Source organism: Echeneis naucrates, chromosome 21 (genome assembly GCF_900963305.1).
Source record: "Echeneis naucrates chromosome 21, fEcheNa1.1, whole genome shotgun sequence".
Classification (NCBI taxonomy): Eukaryota; Metazoa; Chordata; class Actinopteri; order Carangiformes; family Echeneidae; genus Echeneis; species Echeneis naucrates.
The window spans coordinates 20,644,702-20,665,013 of NC_042531.1; the positions used below are offsets into that span (position 1 = coordinate 20,644,702).

At 39.8% G+C, this 20,312-nt stretch overlaps 1 protein-coding gene across 7 annotated transcripts in view; it reads left to right on the forward strand.

Moving 5' to 3' along the window:
- clasp1a (cytoplasmic linker associated protein 1a) overlaps positions 1 to 20,312 on the forward strand; it is a 74,004-nt gene that overhangs the window by 24,557 nt on the left and 29,135 nt on the right. For all 7 annotated transcript variants that reach the window (XM_029529736.1, XM_029529737.1, XM_029529738.1 and 4 more), the window contains exons 3-8: positions 792 to 870; positions 1,671 to 1,774; positions 2,243 to 2,334; positions 2,950 to 3,025; positions 3,616 to 3,713; positions 5,616 to 5,686. In XM_029529736.1, the coding sequence (XP_029385596.1) occupies positions 792 to 870; positions 1,671 to 1,774; positions 2,243 to 2,334; positions 2,950 to 3,025; positions 3,616 to 3,713; positions 5,616 to 5,686 (520 nt within the window). The remainder of the gene's footprint in view (positions 1 to 791; positions 871 to 1,670; positions 1,775 to 2,242; positions 2,335 to 2,949; positions 3,026 to 3,615; positions 3,714 to 5,615; positions 5,687 to 20,312) is intronic.

The window sequence follows — 20,312 nt, forward strand, 5'->3', positions numbered from 1 at the left end:
CCTCTCATCCAGTCTTTGTTAAAGCCTTGTCATCTGTCTAATTACTGTAATTCCCTCCAGTTGGAGAACAAAGGGACTGATCAAAAGATTAGGTCTGGAGACACTGGGCCCTCTGCCAAGGGCCTGAAGCTCACTACCTGTTCCCTGACTGGGAGAAGACAAAAAATAAGTTATGGCATGAAGTCACAGAATTATAAAGCTGGAGTATGACGAACCTGTCTGTTGAAAATTATACCTGTCTGTTGTGTTATGAAGAAAATTTGCTTTTATGCCACCTGAGGAAAAGAAACAGCAATATTATATATATAAGTGCTTCTCTCTATTCCCTGGTCTCTCAGGCTGCCGCTAGATGGCAGTAGACTTACAAAATTCTATGTATTTCTTTACTGCAATTATTTTCAACATCTTTGGGAGCTTCAAAAATTGCACCATGATCTAGACAGGGATTCAGGTGATGCATTTCTGTTGTGGTGGTGTTGGTGGTTTCCCACCATAGTCTCAGATGCTTTATATATCGAAGTTGTGATGGTTACAGTAACTCAAATTCATTAATAAGCACAGCAGAGGCTCATAAGTATAAAAATGTTCCCATTACCCACAATCCTTTGCAGCAGATGTTGAATACAACCTTCATCCTGGATTGGGCCAGGAATCTTGCATTTTATATTAATTTGATTTGTGAATAAAACTTTTTTCATAAGTGATATTAACATATGCATAGTTAATGTTAAGTAAATGTTATTTTAGATAACATTTAGATGCAATTTTATTTCATGTTGTTTCTCTACCAGGTGGCTCTGCTTGGTCTGGACCTATTATCTGCCTTAGTGACAAGGCTACAGGAGCGATTCAGGGCCCAGGTGGGAACAGGTAAGACACTGTATCTTTTTAGTATTGTCTGAATGGAACAACTTGGCCCTAATTATCAATTTAATCAATGTTTCATTTTGTGTTCAGAGATTTACACCATAATGGAAAGAATAAAGTTTTATTTTATTGTATTTATTTATTTATTTTATTTTTTCAAGTTAATATTACTGGGTGTGACAGAAGATATTTTTCTTGAAACATTTCTCCACTATGAACATGTGTGGTGAACATGTGTAATGCCATAAGGCACTGTTCATCACTGCACCACATGCATATAATTGCACTTCTTCTGGAGGTTTTAATTTTTTTTTTTTTGGCTTTCTTATTTTTATCGATAATGTTGTTCTGCCATTCATGTTACTCTGATTGGCGCAACCTGGCCAAAAATTCTCCTTAAGGATTAATACTTTTCTGTCTGTTGTTATCCAAACATGAAGGAGCATCAGTCAGCTGTTAAACCTAAACCAAGACTTTACACAGATGCAGCAGCTGGGCAAGCGGTACTGCCAGGGACAAAGGACTGTGGAAATGACAAACGTTTTAGCAATAATAAAACCAAACATACAAAATACTAGAACAAATGTAATCTCCTCAATGAAGAGGGAACTATCTTTTGTTGAGGTGGTTCAATCAGGATATTTTATTATAGCTTTGTCAAACATTTCTGTTCAGATTCACATTTGTTGACGCCTTCTTTCATTTTATTTAGCTTCTTTAGCACAGCTGTGTTAAATGGGGAGGCTTCAGATAGGTCCTATACCTTCCTGTGTTGAGGATACTTGTGTGTTTCCTTCCCTCAGTTCTGCCAAGCCTTATTGACCGTTTGGGAGACGCCAAAGACCAAGTGCGAGACCAAGACCAAACACTGCTGCTAAAGGTCATGGAACAAGCTGCCACTCCGCAGGTACCAATGCATATAATCACAAACACACACTTCCTTAAGAGAGGTAAGCATTCCTGTAGCTCACCTGTACATTTTTCTGTGTGACTAAGCTGTCGCAATTGATTAATTCTCCAAATGTCGACATTTTGATCTGACAGAACTCAACTCCACTAGGAGAAATATATCCATGGGAGCAAAGCTGTTGGATTTAACTATACCTAGAATGCCACAATTAGTGATATCCATAAATTAAACTATTGAACACTCATTGATATTGAGCCTTTGGAAAGCATGTTATTTTTCACATGATAAAGGTAATTTGGATAAAATGGTTATTGGCTGACTGGACAGATGAACCATCTGTGGTCTCCTAAATATCAGCTGATCTCAGTGTATATTACCTTCACATTTCTTGGAAAAAAACAGATCAAGGTCAGTGTGTCAGAGACAATGAGGTGGAGGCTTTAGTGTTGTGACGTGTTGTTACAGTATGTCTGGGACCGAATGCTGGGAGGCTTCAAACACAAGAACAACAGGACCAGAGAAGGGTTGTGCCTTTGCCTTATAGCTACACTGAACACGTGAGTATAAAGCCTCCTTTTTGTTGTTTTGCTAAGGACCAAAAAGCTTAATTTAACTTGGTTTTATTTTTACCTGTGTGTGTTATTTCTCATTTGATTTTTGTGAATGGGTCATAACTGCTTGAGCTAGAGACACAAGCAACACCCACTCTTGTGTAGGCAAAACACTGATGATAAAATAACTGTATTGATAACAATTGTTATTCGGGATCCAAACGCTGCAGGGCTGATCTTCATCATCCTGACCTGTCTTACATAGTATATTGCAGATGTGTACAGATACTTTTTTCAGATTTCTTGGGTTGTTTTTGGCTTGACTTTAATTTTTTATTGCGGGACTTCAGAGTCCACTCAGTTTAGTTTTTCCAGTTAAATCGACTTCTAGCCAAGTCAAAACAATAATTCACTCGCACAGAAAGACCTTGGACACAGTTTTGATTAATACAATGGATTTGAATTAATTCATTATTGAGATATAACAGATGTTTGATTTCTGTTTATTAAAGTTGTGAAAGCATGTGGGAGAGAATTATTTAAATTGGAAATGAAATCTTCAACAATGGAGTGTCTTAAGTGTATCCCCTCCAGATAATCAGTTTAACTCTTGTCTTCCAGATATGGAGCTCAGGGCCTGACCCTCAGTAAAATAGTTCCTCACATATGTAATCTCCTGGGGGACCCCACCAGTCAGGTAATCTTTGAAGATATTTATCAAGTTTTTATTTGATGGGTGTAAAGTTTGGTGGTTCTGATGTCATTAAATGTTATGGTTTCATCTTACTCTGAACTGAATATCGTTTCACTGTCGAGGGTGATTTCCTCTCATGTTCTGACCACCAAAAGCCCTCAGACACCAACATTAAGCCTCCATGTAAAGAAAAAGTGTTTCAGCCATAGAAAACTATTACCAGATGTTGCAACAGTTAGTCTCCCATGATGCTCATTAGATAGATTGCAGATTTAAGACTCTTCAGGTCAAGTCAAGTCAAATTTATTGATACAGTGCCAAATCATAACAAAGTTACGTCAAGGCATTTACACATAAGAGCAGGTCTACACATACACCTAACTCTTTATGGAGTTGTTAATGAGACCCAACATATCTCTCCAAGAGAAAGCACTTAGTCACAGTGGCAAGAAAAAACCTCCTTTGATCATTGGCTTCACACTAATACATAGTATGTCCACTTTAATTGTCAGAACTAGTCTTCTGAAAGCTACATTAAACCAAACCTAATCAGTCTTTTGCAAAAAGCTAATTTTCTGTGGCACTTTCATCAGGTCCGTGATGGAGCAATGAGCTGCTTGGTGGAGATCTACAGACACGTGGGAGAGAGGGTGAGGATGGATCTCAGCAAAAAAGGCCTGCCCCAGTCACGGTACGACCAAGAGCAAGAGAAGCTGCCAACCTGCTGCTGTCTATCTCTTGACATCTGTCCCTCTCCTTACATTCACACTGTTTTTTCTCTCTTTCACAATATCTCAAACAAATTGACTCACGTGTTAGTCAAAAAGAAGCAGCAGGCCACAACTTTGAATATATATAGTTCTCTCCTCAGTGACTCTACTTTTTATTAACAACCTTTTTCTGAATCATGACTTACAGCTGTGTGGTGACATTTTTTGGTTTGGATGTTATATTTGCTCAAATGTACACTGTCTAAACATTGTTGTTATTGAAGGGGCGTTTCTGTTGTGTAAACAACCTTCATGAGAAATGGTTTTGTGTACCCTTTCTTGCTCAGGACAGCTTGGAGGAGTAATAAGAGCAGGACTGGAATGATTTTAGGTTAAGAACTGATGCTGGATGAAATCAGGGAGCTGGTATATTTCCATAGTTACACTCCTTTTGTACTCTGTGCTCAAGGGATAGATACAAAGGGCAAAAGGACGCACAAAGATTAATGCATCATTCAAGGGATTTGTAACTGAGGCCAGTTCTGATTTATAGATGTGAACAAAACCTGTAACTCTGCATTTTTATTCATCTACGCCACCCCCTTTTTTAATCACATTCAAGCAAACATTACATTTTTTATCACTTCTTTTTTATTTTTCTCCATTCATCCACTTCTCTCTCTCTGTCAGGCTAGACCATCATCTGTCAGACTAGATTAGATTTTCCTTTAAATATCCCACAGTGGGGAAATTCAGTGTTGACAGCAGCAGTAGACACACACACACACATCCAGTGCACATTTTAATACAGTCTACTTATGTGCTCTGTATAAAAACATGGAATGGAAATATTAAAAAAAAAAAGATAGAGGGATGTATAGAGGTATATTGCAAATGAGGCAGTATGTAGGCAGTAGTAGGTAAAAAAAGTACCTAAACAAAAGACATTGAAAATATGGATAGGGATCTGTAAATAAATATATAGATATAGTGCAGATATGGTGTGTTGTAATGGAATGATAAGGAGGATATTGCACATGGTACACCAGAATCTCCCTGTGTTTGTGTGGGTCTCCTCCCACCGTCCAAAGACATGCATGTATAGCTTAATATTCCAAATGCTATTCTAAATTGACCATAGGTGTGAATGCGAGCGTAAGGGGTTGTTTGTCTCTGTCTGTGTGTTGGCCCTGTGATGGACTGGCAACCTGTCCAGGGTGTACCCCGGCTTTTTTCACCAGTTTGTTGAGTCTCTACCTTTCTGCTGCCCTGATGCTGCTTCTCCAACAGATATAAAAAGTCTTCAGGGTAGCTACTTTGGCCCTTCTTATATATTGCCTGAGTGTTGACTGTCCAGTCCAGGTTCTTTCTCAGGTGAACACCCAGGTACTTGTAAAGGTCCACTATTTCAATGTCCATTCCCTGGATGTTTACCGGAGAGGGAGGGGTGACTATGTGCTGGCGAAAGTCCACTACCAGTTCTTTGGTTTTTCCGGCATTAATCTGATGGGAGCTCTGCTGGCACCATTCCACAAAGTTATGGTTTGATTATTGGTACCTCTTTTCGTCTCGTCTTTGTTGTTGATGAGATCTACAATGGCTGAATCAACTGAGAATTTCAATAGATGACAGTTTGTTGTGTGGTGGGTGAAGTCAGCTGTGTGTATGTATAATTATGTGAAAGTTCCTGGACAATGTCTGCTTTGGTCTTGGCTGTCTGTTCCGTGCAGAGCAGTGGGAGAGCTTCCCACATCTGAGGTGATGGATTGAGCAGTCACTACTGTAGGTCCTGGGTCCTTTTACTGGTCTCCTTCTCTCTGCTCTGATTTTCAGTCATCACACCTTGCATCATTTAATTTTGTGATCTCTATCTACTCTCGTAGGTTGAATGTAATCTTCAACAAATTTGATGAAGTCCAAAGATCTGGGAACATGATCTCATCCTCAGGCTCAGGTGAGTCCATCTCTGCATCATTATTTCAGCTCAAGGCTCCTTTAGTTTTACTGTATCTTCTTTCATTGGGATCTTTTGATGTCCATCCTTTAGAAATGGTCTGTGGGAAGTCAAAATATACCATGCTTTTATAAAATTATTCTCCTGTAGCTCTCGTCATTATTGGTGTAATTTTCTGTACATCAAGCTCGTGGGAATCAAGGAGGAGGTTGAGTAGACAGAAAAATATGAGCTGGGCTGAGAACGATGTAGTGGACCTGTAGCTGTTGGTCTAACGGTCTAAATAGTGAAAGAATTAACTGTGACAGCAGAGCTTCATAATCTTCAAATTGTATCCATCTGAGCTTTCAAGTGTCCATCTCTGGAGCCAGGGACCAGAACAAACTTAAGTAAGTTTAAATTGCTTTAAAAAAAAAGTATAAATGTTTTAGTTTCATTAAAAAGGCTAAACCTTTTACTGTTGTATGTTTGTAGACAGCAGGTGAAAGTGCTCTGACTCTGTCCCTGTGCATTCACAGCAAGAACAGCTGAGTTGAGGAGAGAACAGTTGGGCATAGCTCAATACAATTTCCACTCCATAGCAGATCATGTGATGATTCACCCAGCCTGACAATCTGAAGAAATCGTTTCCTAGACCTTGGCCACTACCTTCACCCACTGGTTTGTTAGCTAGAGACTGAGACAATAAACTCAAAACATTTACTAAGGCAATGAATGAAGTGAGAAGTGGGGTCATTTTCATGTAGTTAAATATAATTTGACTTCTTACAACTAGTGGAATTGGCCCCTGATGGTCAATAGGTAGAATGCAGGTTAAGACCTCCTGAACTGGTCATAGGTAACTGCTTGTAATGTCAAACATGTTGGACATTGAGGATTTAACATTGGAATAATGACATGGCAACTGTAACATTACACCCAGAGAAGTTCACAGTGTTGCCAGCTACCTTGCCTTGCCAAGTAGACGTCAATCTGTCCTGGAGACGTAGCACTGCTCCAATGGCCAATTGTAATTCTTGCTCTTGTCAAGTGACAACCATCACTACTACTCCTCAATATGATTGGTGTGGGTAATTGTTGTATCACTACAGTAGGCTAAAGCAGATTCACTCCACCATCAAATGATTATATTTCATCATGTAACACAAATCCAAGTATATGCTACTGATTTTCATCTATTGGTTGATAATCTGCTTAAATTTCAAGTTGTTTCAACTTTGCAGAAGATGTAAACTGATTTGTCAGAAGTTTAAGAAAAAATTCTAATATTGCAGCCCCTATGAATAAGGACGGCTCTTTGCCACTCGGTCTCTCCCAGTCATCTGTGCTTGTATTAATTCTCTTTTGCATTGTAGCTAAACATTCATTTTGGAAGCCGAGTACAAACATGAGTTTTTTAACAGTTATTATATCGAGAAGCGTCATATTCTCCATCATCATCATCCACTCTGTCCTTCACACTGTGCTGAAATAGACTTTGTGACTGTGAATGATTGCTCATTTTAATTTGAATGCTTTTTCCTTGGAGCTGAGAGGAATGTGTGGCATAGATGTGGACAGGGAAATGCTATCACATGCCTGAGGCCTTAGACCCAGTTTGACAGTTGTGCTAACAGCTCCAAAATAAATGTAAGCGTGCACAGAAACTTTTCGCTAAATGGCAAAATGTATGTGTACATATCCACATACCCACACCACGAACCTTGGTCAAATTTCGAAATTCATCATAGTTGTTATATATATACAGATCTACTTAAGAGAGATGAGGAGGGCAGAGCTGTGCTCTTATCAGACAGGCAGGGAGGGAGAAGAAGAGAGAGGCAGAAGGACTGTAGAGGGAGGGGGAGAGCAAAACAAAGCAGCCATTTGTGAAGCAACAGCAAGAGGTAAACAGTGAGCAAGAGACACAGAGCAGAGACTGTAGAGAGAAAGAGAGAGACCTCAGCTATCAGCTGTGCAGCATCATTTTTCTCTTCGCAAGTGCTGAGGGCAGCTTTGCAACATGACAGCAGAAAAAGGTAAGACTGGAAACAGGACTAGTTTTCACACACATTCATGTATCACAGAAGTATTGAGCGCATGGATGATGAAGTTCCCTGCATGAGACTGAAGACGGAGTGTTTGGTGCATAAGCAGAGAATAGCAGGTAATTCTTATGCTGAATTTTAAATTCTGGCTCTTTTTCTGCGCAAAATCTATTTTGACTTGGTCCTGTGAAGTCACAAAAGCTAAATAAAGAAGCACATTCTCCACAATGGCTGAAATGAGGTTGATTTTTTTTTTTGGTCCTGTGTGTGTTGCAATAAAATTTTAACTGGAGATTTTCCAAAATCTACCTTCAGGACATCAGCTTGTCTTTAAGCATCACATTGCTGGCTGAGATGTTGATAGCTGAAAGAGTTGCTGCAAATAGACAAACTGTTATCTATAATTTGCAGTGCTCCCACACCTTCATTTAAGCAAAAAGGAGGTTAAATTTGTATAACTTGACTCTCATTATCAAATTATCAGAAGAATTTGACTCCAGAAGTGAGCTCAGTTTGCTGCTACAATAGACTGACAGTGGAGGTCAACAATAGACTCTGGGAAGAGACAGGGAATGGCAAACCGCAAAGGCCTTGGGCTGGTCTTTTTTTTTTTTTTTTTTTACTTTCTGTGTTCGATGCTGGGTTGGTGGAAAATATATATTGTGCTCTCTTCAACTCTCCAGTGCTTTCAATCAATCTGTCAGGAGTCTATCAGTCTGAACTTGAGGAGTCTTCTTGTTTCAGTTGAATTTGTTATTATCAGCTGTAGTTTTAAGATTACACTAAGCCTCTTAGTCTAAGACAGGGCAGATACCAACCTCAAATGAAAAACTTAGATCTGATCTTCATGAAGGTGATACTTCTGCACGCATATGTGAGGTCGTGTGTGTATGTAAAAAGAAATGCTCCATCACTGATGTTTGTATGTATACAACAGTGCTGGTTAGAGGAACTGAAACAAAAGCAATGTATTTCTGAAAAAGCTTCTGAAGAGCTGCATCGCTTATCACTGACAAGGTTTTCACTTCAGGGATCTCATTAATGGCTTCAGTGGCAAAGAAGAAATAATTTTTTGCCACTGACTGGGGGGGGGGGGGACAATTTGCCTTGGCATACATAGTGGTGTAATGGTACACAGAAGTCACGGTTCGGTATGAGCTTGGTACAATGAGGAAAAAAAGAAGGTAGAAAATAATATTTTGGTCCTTTTTACTTTGAAAAATTCTTTTGTATTGTTTTTTTCTTCCTGGTTTGGGTTCAGTTTGTTTTACACATTAGGAGGAAGAAAAACATGAAAATTTTCATTGTTCCGTTTGGAATTTCTATTTTTTTGCTAAGATAACATTCCTTCCTTTCAGATATTTGATCATATACCAAATCTGGGAATGAACTGTTAAATCACATTAGATATAAAAAACATGACACAATACTGATCGCTGAGTCGCTGCTGACTTTTCTCTGACACATATGGGATGTACACAGATGCGTCCCGTGAAGAATCTAATTCAAACCATAAAAGTGCCTCAGGTCACATGCTTATCAAATGCTTGAGGGCTTACACTGGATCCTCTTTTACCGGCATCCTTTACTTCAGAATGTGAATAAAATAAAATAAAAATCATTTTATAACCAAATAAATATTTAATGTTTGTTTTTTTTCTTTTGATTTTCATTTCTTAATTTGATGCGGGCAGCGCCCTAGTACCCTCCACTGACCAGCTGCCACTGGTATCAGTTCTGAATGTCTTAAATTTGACAGCTGGCTACAAATTGACCTTGTCTGACAAGCCACTGATTTAGTTGTAACCAGCTCTGAGGTCTTTAAACCTTTTTAGAACCAAATTAAGGCGTTTCCCTTCTTCAATGACATTGTGTTTTCCTGATAAAGTTGTCATTTTTAAATATGCTACACAAATCCAGTATCTGCACAACATCAGGGTGTCACTCAATAAATACTGTCCATTGTAATATGGGATAGTAGCTCAAAAACAAAAAAATTACTTCAGGTATTCAAGCAGCTGAGAGCTAGGCCTCTAAATGAGACACTGAAAGGCTTTGACATCACCCACAGGAGCCAATAAGAGTGTCTGATATAGATATGTGACTTTAGAACAAAGTAGGATTAGAATCAAGGAATAAAGAAAACAGAAGTAAAGATACAATGCTCCACTCAAATCAGACTGAACCAACTCTTAACAAACCTCATTTACAATTGTACCAATGGAATTAAATGTCTCACCCTGATATTGAGAACTGTTATAAAAAGCTGAATCTCAAGTTAAAAGAGAGGAAAACAGAGTGCTCCAGTGTCAGTGCTGCTGCCTCGTTACATAAACTGTCTCTTCCTGAGTCAATTTATTTAATACTGGTTAATGCAGTGTAATTTTTATTTTATTTACATGACATCACATTTATACCCATGTCTAAGCAGGAATCACCTCATTATAATCCCTTGGGATTTTAAGATAAAATCTATTGTTCTTCTAGCTCATGGAATTTGGAAGTATGACTGTGTCTGTAGGAGGGCTTGGCTCCATGTCTTTGCAAGTGTGTGTGTCTGCTGCAAATGTGTGCAATATGATGTGTTGTTCCATGTAGAAAATTGTCAAAATCAGGAGTAGCAGCAGAAAAATAGAGGGATGAACACAAAAAGAGATACATATTCTCAGAAAGTAATTTGATCATCTCATACACTCAAACACAGACACATACAGAGAATCAATGCACAGCTTTGTAAAGAGCTTAACGTGTATTAGGGGTGTAATGGAAAGCTAAATTCAAGGTTTCCATATGCATCGGTTTGGAAATTACGGTTCGGAACATATTCGAAATATTCCATATCAAGCTCAGTGAGGCTGGTCTGTGCTACATGCTAAACGAGGTTGGTAGGATGGCTTAACAACAACATATGGGGCTTTACGATTGTGTTCCATCACCCGGAGGAAACAAGGAGTGGCGACTAGTTCTGCTTTGCTTTAGTGTGGTAACATTTTCAGTACATGCATGCATGTTTTCGTACCAAACACCCTGTACGAATACATGCATGTACATGTAAAGCTGTGCATTGATTCTCTGTATGTGTTTGTGTGTGTATGACTCCTGATTTTCACTCATTACACCCCTAGTGTGTATGGATTGTTTATGGGTGTGTGCATGCCCCGTGTATTCTTTATCTTATAAAGAAAGACCATTTCTATGTTTGGCCTTTTGAAATAATTTCTTAAGCATTGATGATGATGCATTCAGATAGTTTAAAGTGTTATCTGTACACTGTATGTACAGAAAAATGTACAAGCACTGATTATTATTAATTAGATTTTTTTTAATTGACCATTTTGACACCTAATGTGCTCCACTTTAGCATCATGGTTGTTCTTATTAACATGCTTCATCTTCCACCGCTTATCCGTTTCCAGGTTATGGGGGGTGCTGGACCCAGTCCCATACATACATACAGAAAAAGAACAACAACCACTTACACCTATGCACAATTTAGAGTCACCAATAACCTAAACATGCATGACTTTGGACCAGAGTACCCTGAGGAAACCCACGTAAGCACATGGAGAGGCCAGAAAGGTTGTTCCAGGGCAACAGGGCTAACCACTACTCCACCCGGCTGCTCATTATGTTAAAGCTACACAAAGGGCTGTATGGGTTGAAGTAGATGGTGCAGACCCAGAAGGATAGAAAACAATTGTGACTTTTCTTCTTTATCCTTATCTACATTAAAGTGACTGAGACAAGGTCTCAGGTAAGAATAAATGCCTGTCGAACCTTGTTTGCAACTTCAGTGGGGCAAAGGATGATGAGATGACTTGTAGCTTATTGTTATAGATTTAGTTGAGGTACATGTTCTATTCTGGAGTATTCTTGAAAATCATCTGAGGTGTCTGAACATGTGGTTATGAAGAAGCAGTTTAACAGCTCTGTGATGTGCCTTTGGAGACAGCTCAGAGTAATCAGATCCTTTAGATGGTTCTCCTAATAGGAATAAGGTGTTTGCTGTTTTCAATCTTTTTGTGGGATTAGCTGGATCTGCGCGCAGGTATGCTCATGAATGTAGTCTATTAAATAACATATCATTGAAATCCTGCTTAACATCAGAAAATGCAGATTGTCTCTGTCCTTGTTGCCAACCTCCTTGCCCAACCACCCAAAGCAGAGACAAATAGAGAATAATATAAACTGCAGCTCGCCCTTTGAATGATGGGATTGTCCTCCTTTTGCACTCTGTCAAGTGAACTGGGAAAGCTGCCCTCTGTCCATGTGACTGTGGGGGTTGAGGGAGTCTTTGATAGGCACAATAAGAGTGCCATAGCAGTGGCCCCTCTGCCAGGCCTCAGCCTGGAGGTTATCTACACTGACTACACTGATTATCTGTTGTCACAAAAAAAAACAGACTCACTGTTGTTTCTCATAAGCTGGTTCACTGTTTAATGTTCCCACATCCATAGAAAATGAATGCAGCACAGTATCCTGGTGGCTTTTTTCAAAATGATAATGCACTATTTAGGGCTGTTTGCTGAATAATTCTACAGAACATTCAGACAGAGGAAAAGGAAAGAATGAAAAATGAATTGATCACAACCATGACTGAATACTTGAATGAATTAACTATTGAATTATCTTTACAGATTACTCGTCAGTGCCGCGGGTAGGGGCTGAAACCAATTCCAGCTGACACTGGGTGAGGGCAGCAGTGTACTACAGGGCTGACATACAGAGACAAACAGGCATTCAAGCTCATACTCTGCCTCTTGGGCAGTTTGGAGTCACCTCCTAAACTGCCATAATTTTGGACTGTGGGTGGAAGTCATAGTCCCCAGAGGAAGCAAACTGGGGAATTGAACCCAGAACCCTTTTGCTATGAGGCAATGGGACAAACCACTTTTCAACCCTCTTTTGAAGTCTTGCATTTGTAATTGGGATATTTCAGCTTTGTTTTTCTTGAAACCAAGAACCCTAAAACCCAAACCCTATTTAGAAGAGGGAGCTGGAGCTTTGCGGTCCGTTTTCCTTGAAATCAGACTGTAGGTCTGAATGGTAAAGCCAATTCTCAAGAGCCTTCAATCTAAATCTAATGGCCATCAGAGGGTAACTCCATTGTTTATAAAAAAGAAGTCAGATTGTATTGACATCAACAGGGTTAGTGTTAGTTTGGACGGCTCCTATAGTGAATGTTTTCCTAATAAGTTTATGGTCTCAGTTTCTAATTTACATCTTCAGTACAACATGATCTTCATTTTCTTTTTGTAATGGTAAAATTTTACGTAAAATAAACCATAAAACAGAGAATGCATTAGTGAGCATGGCCACAGACTGTACCCCACAGTTAGGTTAGGTTAACACTCAAAATGATTTGACGTCTGTGATGGATACATTAGCTTGTCATCAAATCTTTCTCTCCCTCTCTGGTCAGAAAACAATACATGAACTGTTTTGAGTACAAGGCTGCCTTGTTTTACATTTAATGTTATTAAGGCAGATGCTCAATTACTTCTTCCCACATCATGTGTTCTTTGGTGAGTGATAAATACAGGTTAGTCCTCTGCTGTTAAATGATTTTATAAAGGTGACTGGGGTTCCAGGGCATGAACAGACAAATGAGTATATCTACATTTTATTACACTGTACCCCAAAGTGGGGGCAGCACGGTGGTAGAGTGTGGTAAGCACTGTTGTGTCTGAGCAAGAAGGTCGTGGGTTTGATTCAGGGACTTAGAATCAAGTGTGCATATTCTCCCCGTACCTGCGTGGGTTTCCTCCGGGTACTCCGGTTTTCTTCCACAGTTCAAAGACATGAATATGAATGGTTGTCATTCTCTGCCTGTTTCAATGTGATGGACTGGCAACCTGTCCATGGTGTACCTCGCAGGGTTGGCTGCGATTGGCTCCTACACCCCCGCAACCCAGAAAAGTGTTAGAAGATGAGTGGGTGAGTGACCAAAAAGTGGGCAACATGGTGTATCCTTACTGCAGAAAGGTCTGGGACCTTTCTATGTGAAGCTTGCGGTCCACCTGTCTAGCATGTACCACACCCTCGCCAAATGCAGCATAAGTGAGAGATAAATTGAAGAATCACAAATGGTAGCACAGACTCAGCCTTGTTACAACAGTGTAAATTCACATGAACTACATAAATGAGCATAGTGGAGATAGCTGAAGCCTCATTATGAGCCACTAATTTATATTTCTTCAGTTAATTGTTAAAAAAAGACTTAGCTAGACAGGCAACTAATGTTCCTGCTCTTGTTTGTGCTCACCCAACACTGAATAATGTTTTCTGTCATAACATTAGAAAACACCCTGTAATTTTTTTCATAAGCAAACTGACTGTGATATGTGACTGTACATGGAGAGCTTTTAACTGTCAGTGACCATTGTCTGCAGATTGACTAAGAGTTTATACAATCAGTTATTATTGAAGTGATTTCTTATCGGAAATGTACATGTATACAGATCTGCTGCTTTTCCTGTGGCAGTTCGGTGGCATATTGGCTAGTGTTGTTGCCCCACCATAAGAAGGTTGCAGGTTAGGTTTCCAGGACTGGGGCATTTTTGTGCAGAGTTTGCATTTTCACCTGTGCTTGCATGGGTTTTCTTTGGGTACTCCGGCTTCTTCACACCTTCCAAAGACATGCATGTTTGTAAGTCTGAGTGTGAATGGTTGTTGGTCTCTGTCTGTCTCTGTGTGTTGGCCCTGTAATGGACTGGCGATCTGTCCAGGGTATAACCTGCCATCACCCAGTGTGAGCAGGGATTGGCTCCAGCAACCTGGAAACAGATAAGCACTTGAAGATGAATGCTTTTCCTGTTTTTTTGTAGTCTTTTGATTTTACTGTTGAGCAGAACAAGAACAACAGAGCAAGCAATGTGGACACAGCAGCTGCTTCCAGTAATTAGTCTAGTTTTAGCAAGAATCAACTGAGGTTGTTTTTACTGCAAATGTACACAGCTGGTTTACATCTGTTTAGCTGTAGATGAAGTGACACAAAAGCTTGTCAGTGATACCTCAGACCCTGTGGGTTATTTTTGCTCCCTTTGTTGTTATCTTTCCACTCAGGAACTAACAGCAAAGTAGCTAAAGTACCACCCGTCTTGCTGTACAGCTTCTGTGACAGTTGCCACTCTCCCTGTGTCTCACATTGTTTTGCTGTCTCTCTGTTTCTGTCTCTTCCTCTTTGTCTCGCTCTGTTTCTTCAAGCTAAGCATATAGTTTGACTTTTAATTGAATAGATTTTTTGAGGCTTCAGTTGCATCAGTTAAAGCAGGTCAGTCAGTGTTTTCCGATCCAGATGAGCGAACTAAATTTGTATTTTTTGAGATTGGTTCAGAGTTAAATTGCTAAAGGGAAGGTTTCATGTGATAATGTCTAAAAACAACTAAAGCTATGTTGTACATTTGTTGAATAATCAGTCCTAAGACCAGACAAATCTGGTATTTTAATCACAGTAATGGTTTGTTTCATTTGGTCACACGTCAACATTGACAGTTTTAACTGGATGAAGTATCTCAGTTTTTTTGTTGTTGTTTTTTTTAATTATCAGAGAAAACAATACGGCAAATATTGACATGCTCAGCTCTCAAACACTGAGCAGTCCTGTGTCTACTGGAAAGTGTCTGAGATTGGAGCCTCTGACACAGAAGAAATCAAAATAAGAGAAGATGATGGTAAAGGTGGCTAAGACAGCAAACCCTGTGTTCCCATGTTACATTGCAAAACACCCAATGGCATCTTTTGTTATTGTTTTGGATGCCAGGCCCTAAGTGGCAGGACCTACTCACTGTGCCTTCTGCCCTGCTGGCAGGCTGTCTGTGGTTCTACAGTGAAACAAGGCATCTCTATTATGACATAACGCTGATCAGCAGTCGTATGTCGCTTATATAATGCCATATGGTCCCGGCTAAAGCATGGACTATGTGAGGATGATGGGAACTGCTTTAGATTTCCCTGAGTTCCATGGGAAATGGGAGACAAGACTTCTGTAAAGCACTGCGAGTGACAAGAAGAAAGAAACAACACAAAAAAAGCACCTCAGACTCCAGAAAAGCTGAGAGATTGGGAGTATGGAAAGCCAAAGGGAAGTGAGAGGTTAGAGTACCCCCCCCCCCCGGCCTCCTCTGTTTCATTTCTTTCTGTCAGCCATTATTAGTTAACTGTTCTGAGAACCAAACTTTCCATAACTTTCTCTTAATCCCTTAAGCCTTAGGCTTTTATTCTTTTGTGGAGCGAGGGGAGAGAAAATCCTCTCTTATTATAGAAATCTGTGGTTGGGAGGCAGATTACTGATGACTCTGCTAATGCCAATGCAGCCTCTGCAACGCAGAGCACTTCAATATTTTGGTGCCTTTCAGTTCAAAGCAAATCCTGTCACCTTATGGTCATAAAAGCTATCACATCCTTGACTCATAAGTCAAACCTCACCATGCATGTGGGTTTTTTGTGCTCAAATAACTGGCTGAACTTTTGAGGTGATATTTTCCACACTTCTTAATGCTAGTAAAACTGATTTTGCTGTTCTTGATGTAGGCAGTCTACTCCTCACAATCACTTTGCATCTGCTTCCCATGTCTTTCCTTGTCATTCTCTGACAACATAACACAGCAGCTAGTTATGTTAGCCGATACGGAGTTGGTCTTATCACTGACAGGTAAATGACTCGATACCAAACTCTCTAAACATGCAGAGAGAGGAATACTAATGATACTTTTAAATGGTTATATATCATCCATTTCCATTTGCATTGCATTCCATTTATTACTGCTTTGGTGGGTTTGTGCATTGTATTGCATTGTACATAAGAATTTTACAAAGATGTGTGTGATAGGCTACAGCTGGGACATAATAAGCAGCTGGCTTCACTTGTTATAAATGATTAGACCTCTACACAGAGGCAGTGATGTTAGAGGCCCATTGGATCTTTGCTACTGTCACAATTTGCTGTACCATTGCAAAGTACTAATGACCCTTTTCAGGCCGCAGCAGAAAGTCATCTCTGTGCGTTAATGTTTTTTGTGTGTTTGTGTGTCACTGTGTGTAACAGTTTATTGCATGTTGCCTGCTACTCTAATTGCTCCCCTGACACACAGATACATCACCTCAACATTTGTGTCCGCCTAGGCAAAGGAGCCGCTCTGACAGATGTGATCAATGCTTTCTTGAATATGGCAGAGCACCATGATTGCTGTTAAGATGTTATTTGGCGTAATGTAGAGGAGGGGATCAGGTAGGATGAGCCCATACATCTTGTGAGGTCTCATTTTTTTTCCTTTTTATAGTTTGCCTCAAACAAAATGGAGGAGGAGGCAAAGCTCACCCTTAAATTCGGACATAGTGTGAGTATAAGTAAGACACATTCTTTACGATTATTACAGCATACAGTCTTAAAAATGGAATTGGTCTTGTCAGCTGGTTGATCACAATAGGCTTGTAATGAGCCCTGGCCTTTGGCTTATGTAAATCATAAGAAGTAGTCAGTTACAGATGTAAAGGGATTTTTTTGAACCAGGCATCCTCATTGATGGAGACTGTGTGGCAAACTGCCGGGCTGTTGTGAAAACACCTTTGGCATAGTTACATTCTTGTTTATAATGCACTTGCATGCATTTTATAATAATGTTGACTGTTTCGAATGCGGCAATGTACTACTGTGGACCTTTCCTTTAATGCACATATGAATTAAAACAATCAATCAATTCCATGTTGTTTTAGTTAATACCTAATTCAAAAATAGCATTCTGGTCCATTTACTTCCACATCTGGGTAGATTATGGCTCCTGTCCTCTGATATAAGGTGACAGTGGGAAGTTTTTTAGTATGAGTGCCACAATCAGTCCAAATGTGAAAATGGCATCTGATCTGAAGTTGTTTGTGAGCCAGACTTGAGCCAAGGAACCAGATGTGTACTGGGCAAGAAAATAAGCTAAACGCCCCAAATATAGACCTGAAATATTTTTTTCTGTCGAAACAAACACACAAAAAGCCCAAATATACTAGTATCAGCTGAAATTGTTTTGAATAAAGCCGCAACTTGTCACCCCTCCCATCTCTATATAAAATTACATGGATCTGCAAGTCTCAAGCAAGCAGTGATGAACGGGCCCTTGTACATCTGCGCTAATTGGAGGCCCCTGGACTTGCCCCCTCGCAAACACATTAAAACTTGAACTGTTTTATTATGAGTGGCCTGTGTGCGTGTCTACTATGTTGTGCCAGAGAAAATCCATCAGTTTTGCATCATGTGGAAGTGTACAGTGTAGAAAACACATCCTGTAAATGTCATACAAATTGGATTTTTGTGCAATGAGGCTGACCTCCTGCATCCAGGAGGTGGCGCTCTTTGTGTGACTCGTTATTGACACAGAAAGGTGTTCAGGGCGGGACTCTGCACTCTGATCATGTCTGGTGAATTTAAACCTGATTGGACTGTGGTTGCCGGAGTTATGAAGACTTCATTTTTTATGGCGAAGCCTCAAAATGTGCAACGCCAAGCATGCATAATTAAAAAGATCTTGAGGATTTTACATCATCATAGCGAATATGAAGTCATTTGGTTGAAAACTGTAGGAGGACTTTGTTAAAGTTTGATGCCTGGATATTGCCAAAATCAGCAAAAAATCTAAAAATTGATTTATTCAGTGGCACTTTGGAGTTGTTGTTTGATGTACGTTTTTACAACCAATTAAATATTGAAATTTCACACAGTCCTGACATGCTGTCCGAATTTCACAAGTTTTGGGGTATGTTTATGTTCTCAAAAAGGCCATTGAAGCAGCAGCGGCGGCGGGGGGGTCGCTAGAGATGCAATAGGGCTATCACACTGATTGCAACTATGATTGAACGCTATTCTTCTGAAAACAAAAGCTGGACATGAAGTGAGATAAGGAATTTTAGTGGGTCCCACAAGTGGCAACACCCAATGACCTCACTTACTGGTTTGTGAATTTCTATTTTAAAGTTTTAAAGGCTTGAATTTGTCACTGGGACATTGCAAAATCTTTTTTTTTTCCCAGTAAGAAACAATATTAGGCGGGAAATCTGGAGCTTTATGGTCTATTTTTGGTCTGAAAGGTAAAACCAATTGTCGAACTGTCTTATCAGGGTGTTCTCACTTGATTTATGAGCTCAGTAAACATTTTCCTCAACGGTTTATGCTCTCAGTCTCTTGTTTGAAGTCTTCTTTAAAAGACCATGTGGTATATTTTTTTCAATTATGACCCCAATTAGAGGAATATAGACCACAGTGCAGAAAATGCATTAAGTTGCGTGGCCACTGTGTTATTGACAGAGTGTACTACACAATCAGGATAGAGTACAGAGCAGGCCAGATCTAGCCCTCACTCCTCTTTAGCTCCACCTTCTCCTCAAAATGTGGTTTCTTCTGGTTTTCAATCGAAATGGCCAGCAGCAGCTGACATTTGTTCAACCTTCCCAACAATAATAGACCAACCCTTTAACCCACTATTGCAAGTGAGGGGCTGTATAATTAGCAAGTTGTTAAAGCACCTATTCAATTGTTCTTATTGAAATAAATTTTGTCTTTGGTTTTGTAACTCAGTTTTGGGCTGTAATGATACAAAACAACAGCTAAAGATAATGAGAGGTATAATTATCCGATTGTCTATTTAAAATTATGCAATATTTTTGATCCTCAGTGGCAGAAACTCATGAAATATTAAATATTGACGTGTGCATGACATCAGTCATATACCGTGAATAAATCCAATTGTTTTTGGTCAGTTTGTTTGTAATTATTAATGTTTAATGCTGAGAGAGTGCTAACATTCTCTTGCTGTTAATGTTGTATAAGTGTGTGTATTCCGAGAGCACAAAAAAACTCATCGCACAACAATAGACCCCTCCCTCCTTTCAACACAAAAGTCACTACACACCAACAGCATCATGATGCAGTGTGACACACTCATTTGTACGTCCACACGCACATGTGCACACGCACACACACAACTGAGCTCAAGGGGGCGGTTAGTCTGCCACTTTGTCTAAGCTCAGCATGCAACAGAGCCGCAGGCAGAACAACAGACACGCACCTAGATATACACACCCTGTGGACAGAGATGCCTGGTGTAACAGATAGAGCGTGTTAAAGGGTGGAGCAGAGGGATGCTGAGGAAGCTGGTGTGCAAGAAAATCTGCGCTCGTAAGAATGATGTCTTTTTTCCTGCTCTTACCCTCTCCATACACTGTCGCTTCCTCTCTTTCTTGGTGGTCTGTCTGTTGTCTTTTTTCTACATGTTTGTGTTTTAGCTCTTCACCGCATCCTCTCAACCTGTTGCTTTCTCTTTAGCTCCTCCACTGTTTCTGTGTTTTAAGAACAAAGATGCAGTGTCATGGTAAATGTCTTGGCAGCAGGGACATTCAGGTGTGTGTGTGTGTGTGTGTCTGTCTGTCTGTCTGCCTGCCTGCCTGCCTTATAATTATTATTTTCTTGCTGTGTTAATGAGAGCTCTGTTTACATGTTACTAAAAGGGGCTAGATTTAATTTCCAATCCATATGAGTCTTTTAACCAGACATTGTGATAAATGGATAAATTAGTTGTTTTCAAATCAACACCATTAAAGGAACAGATGTCCACATA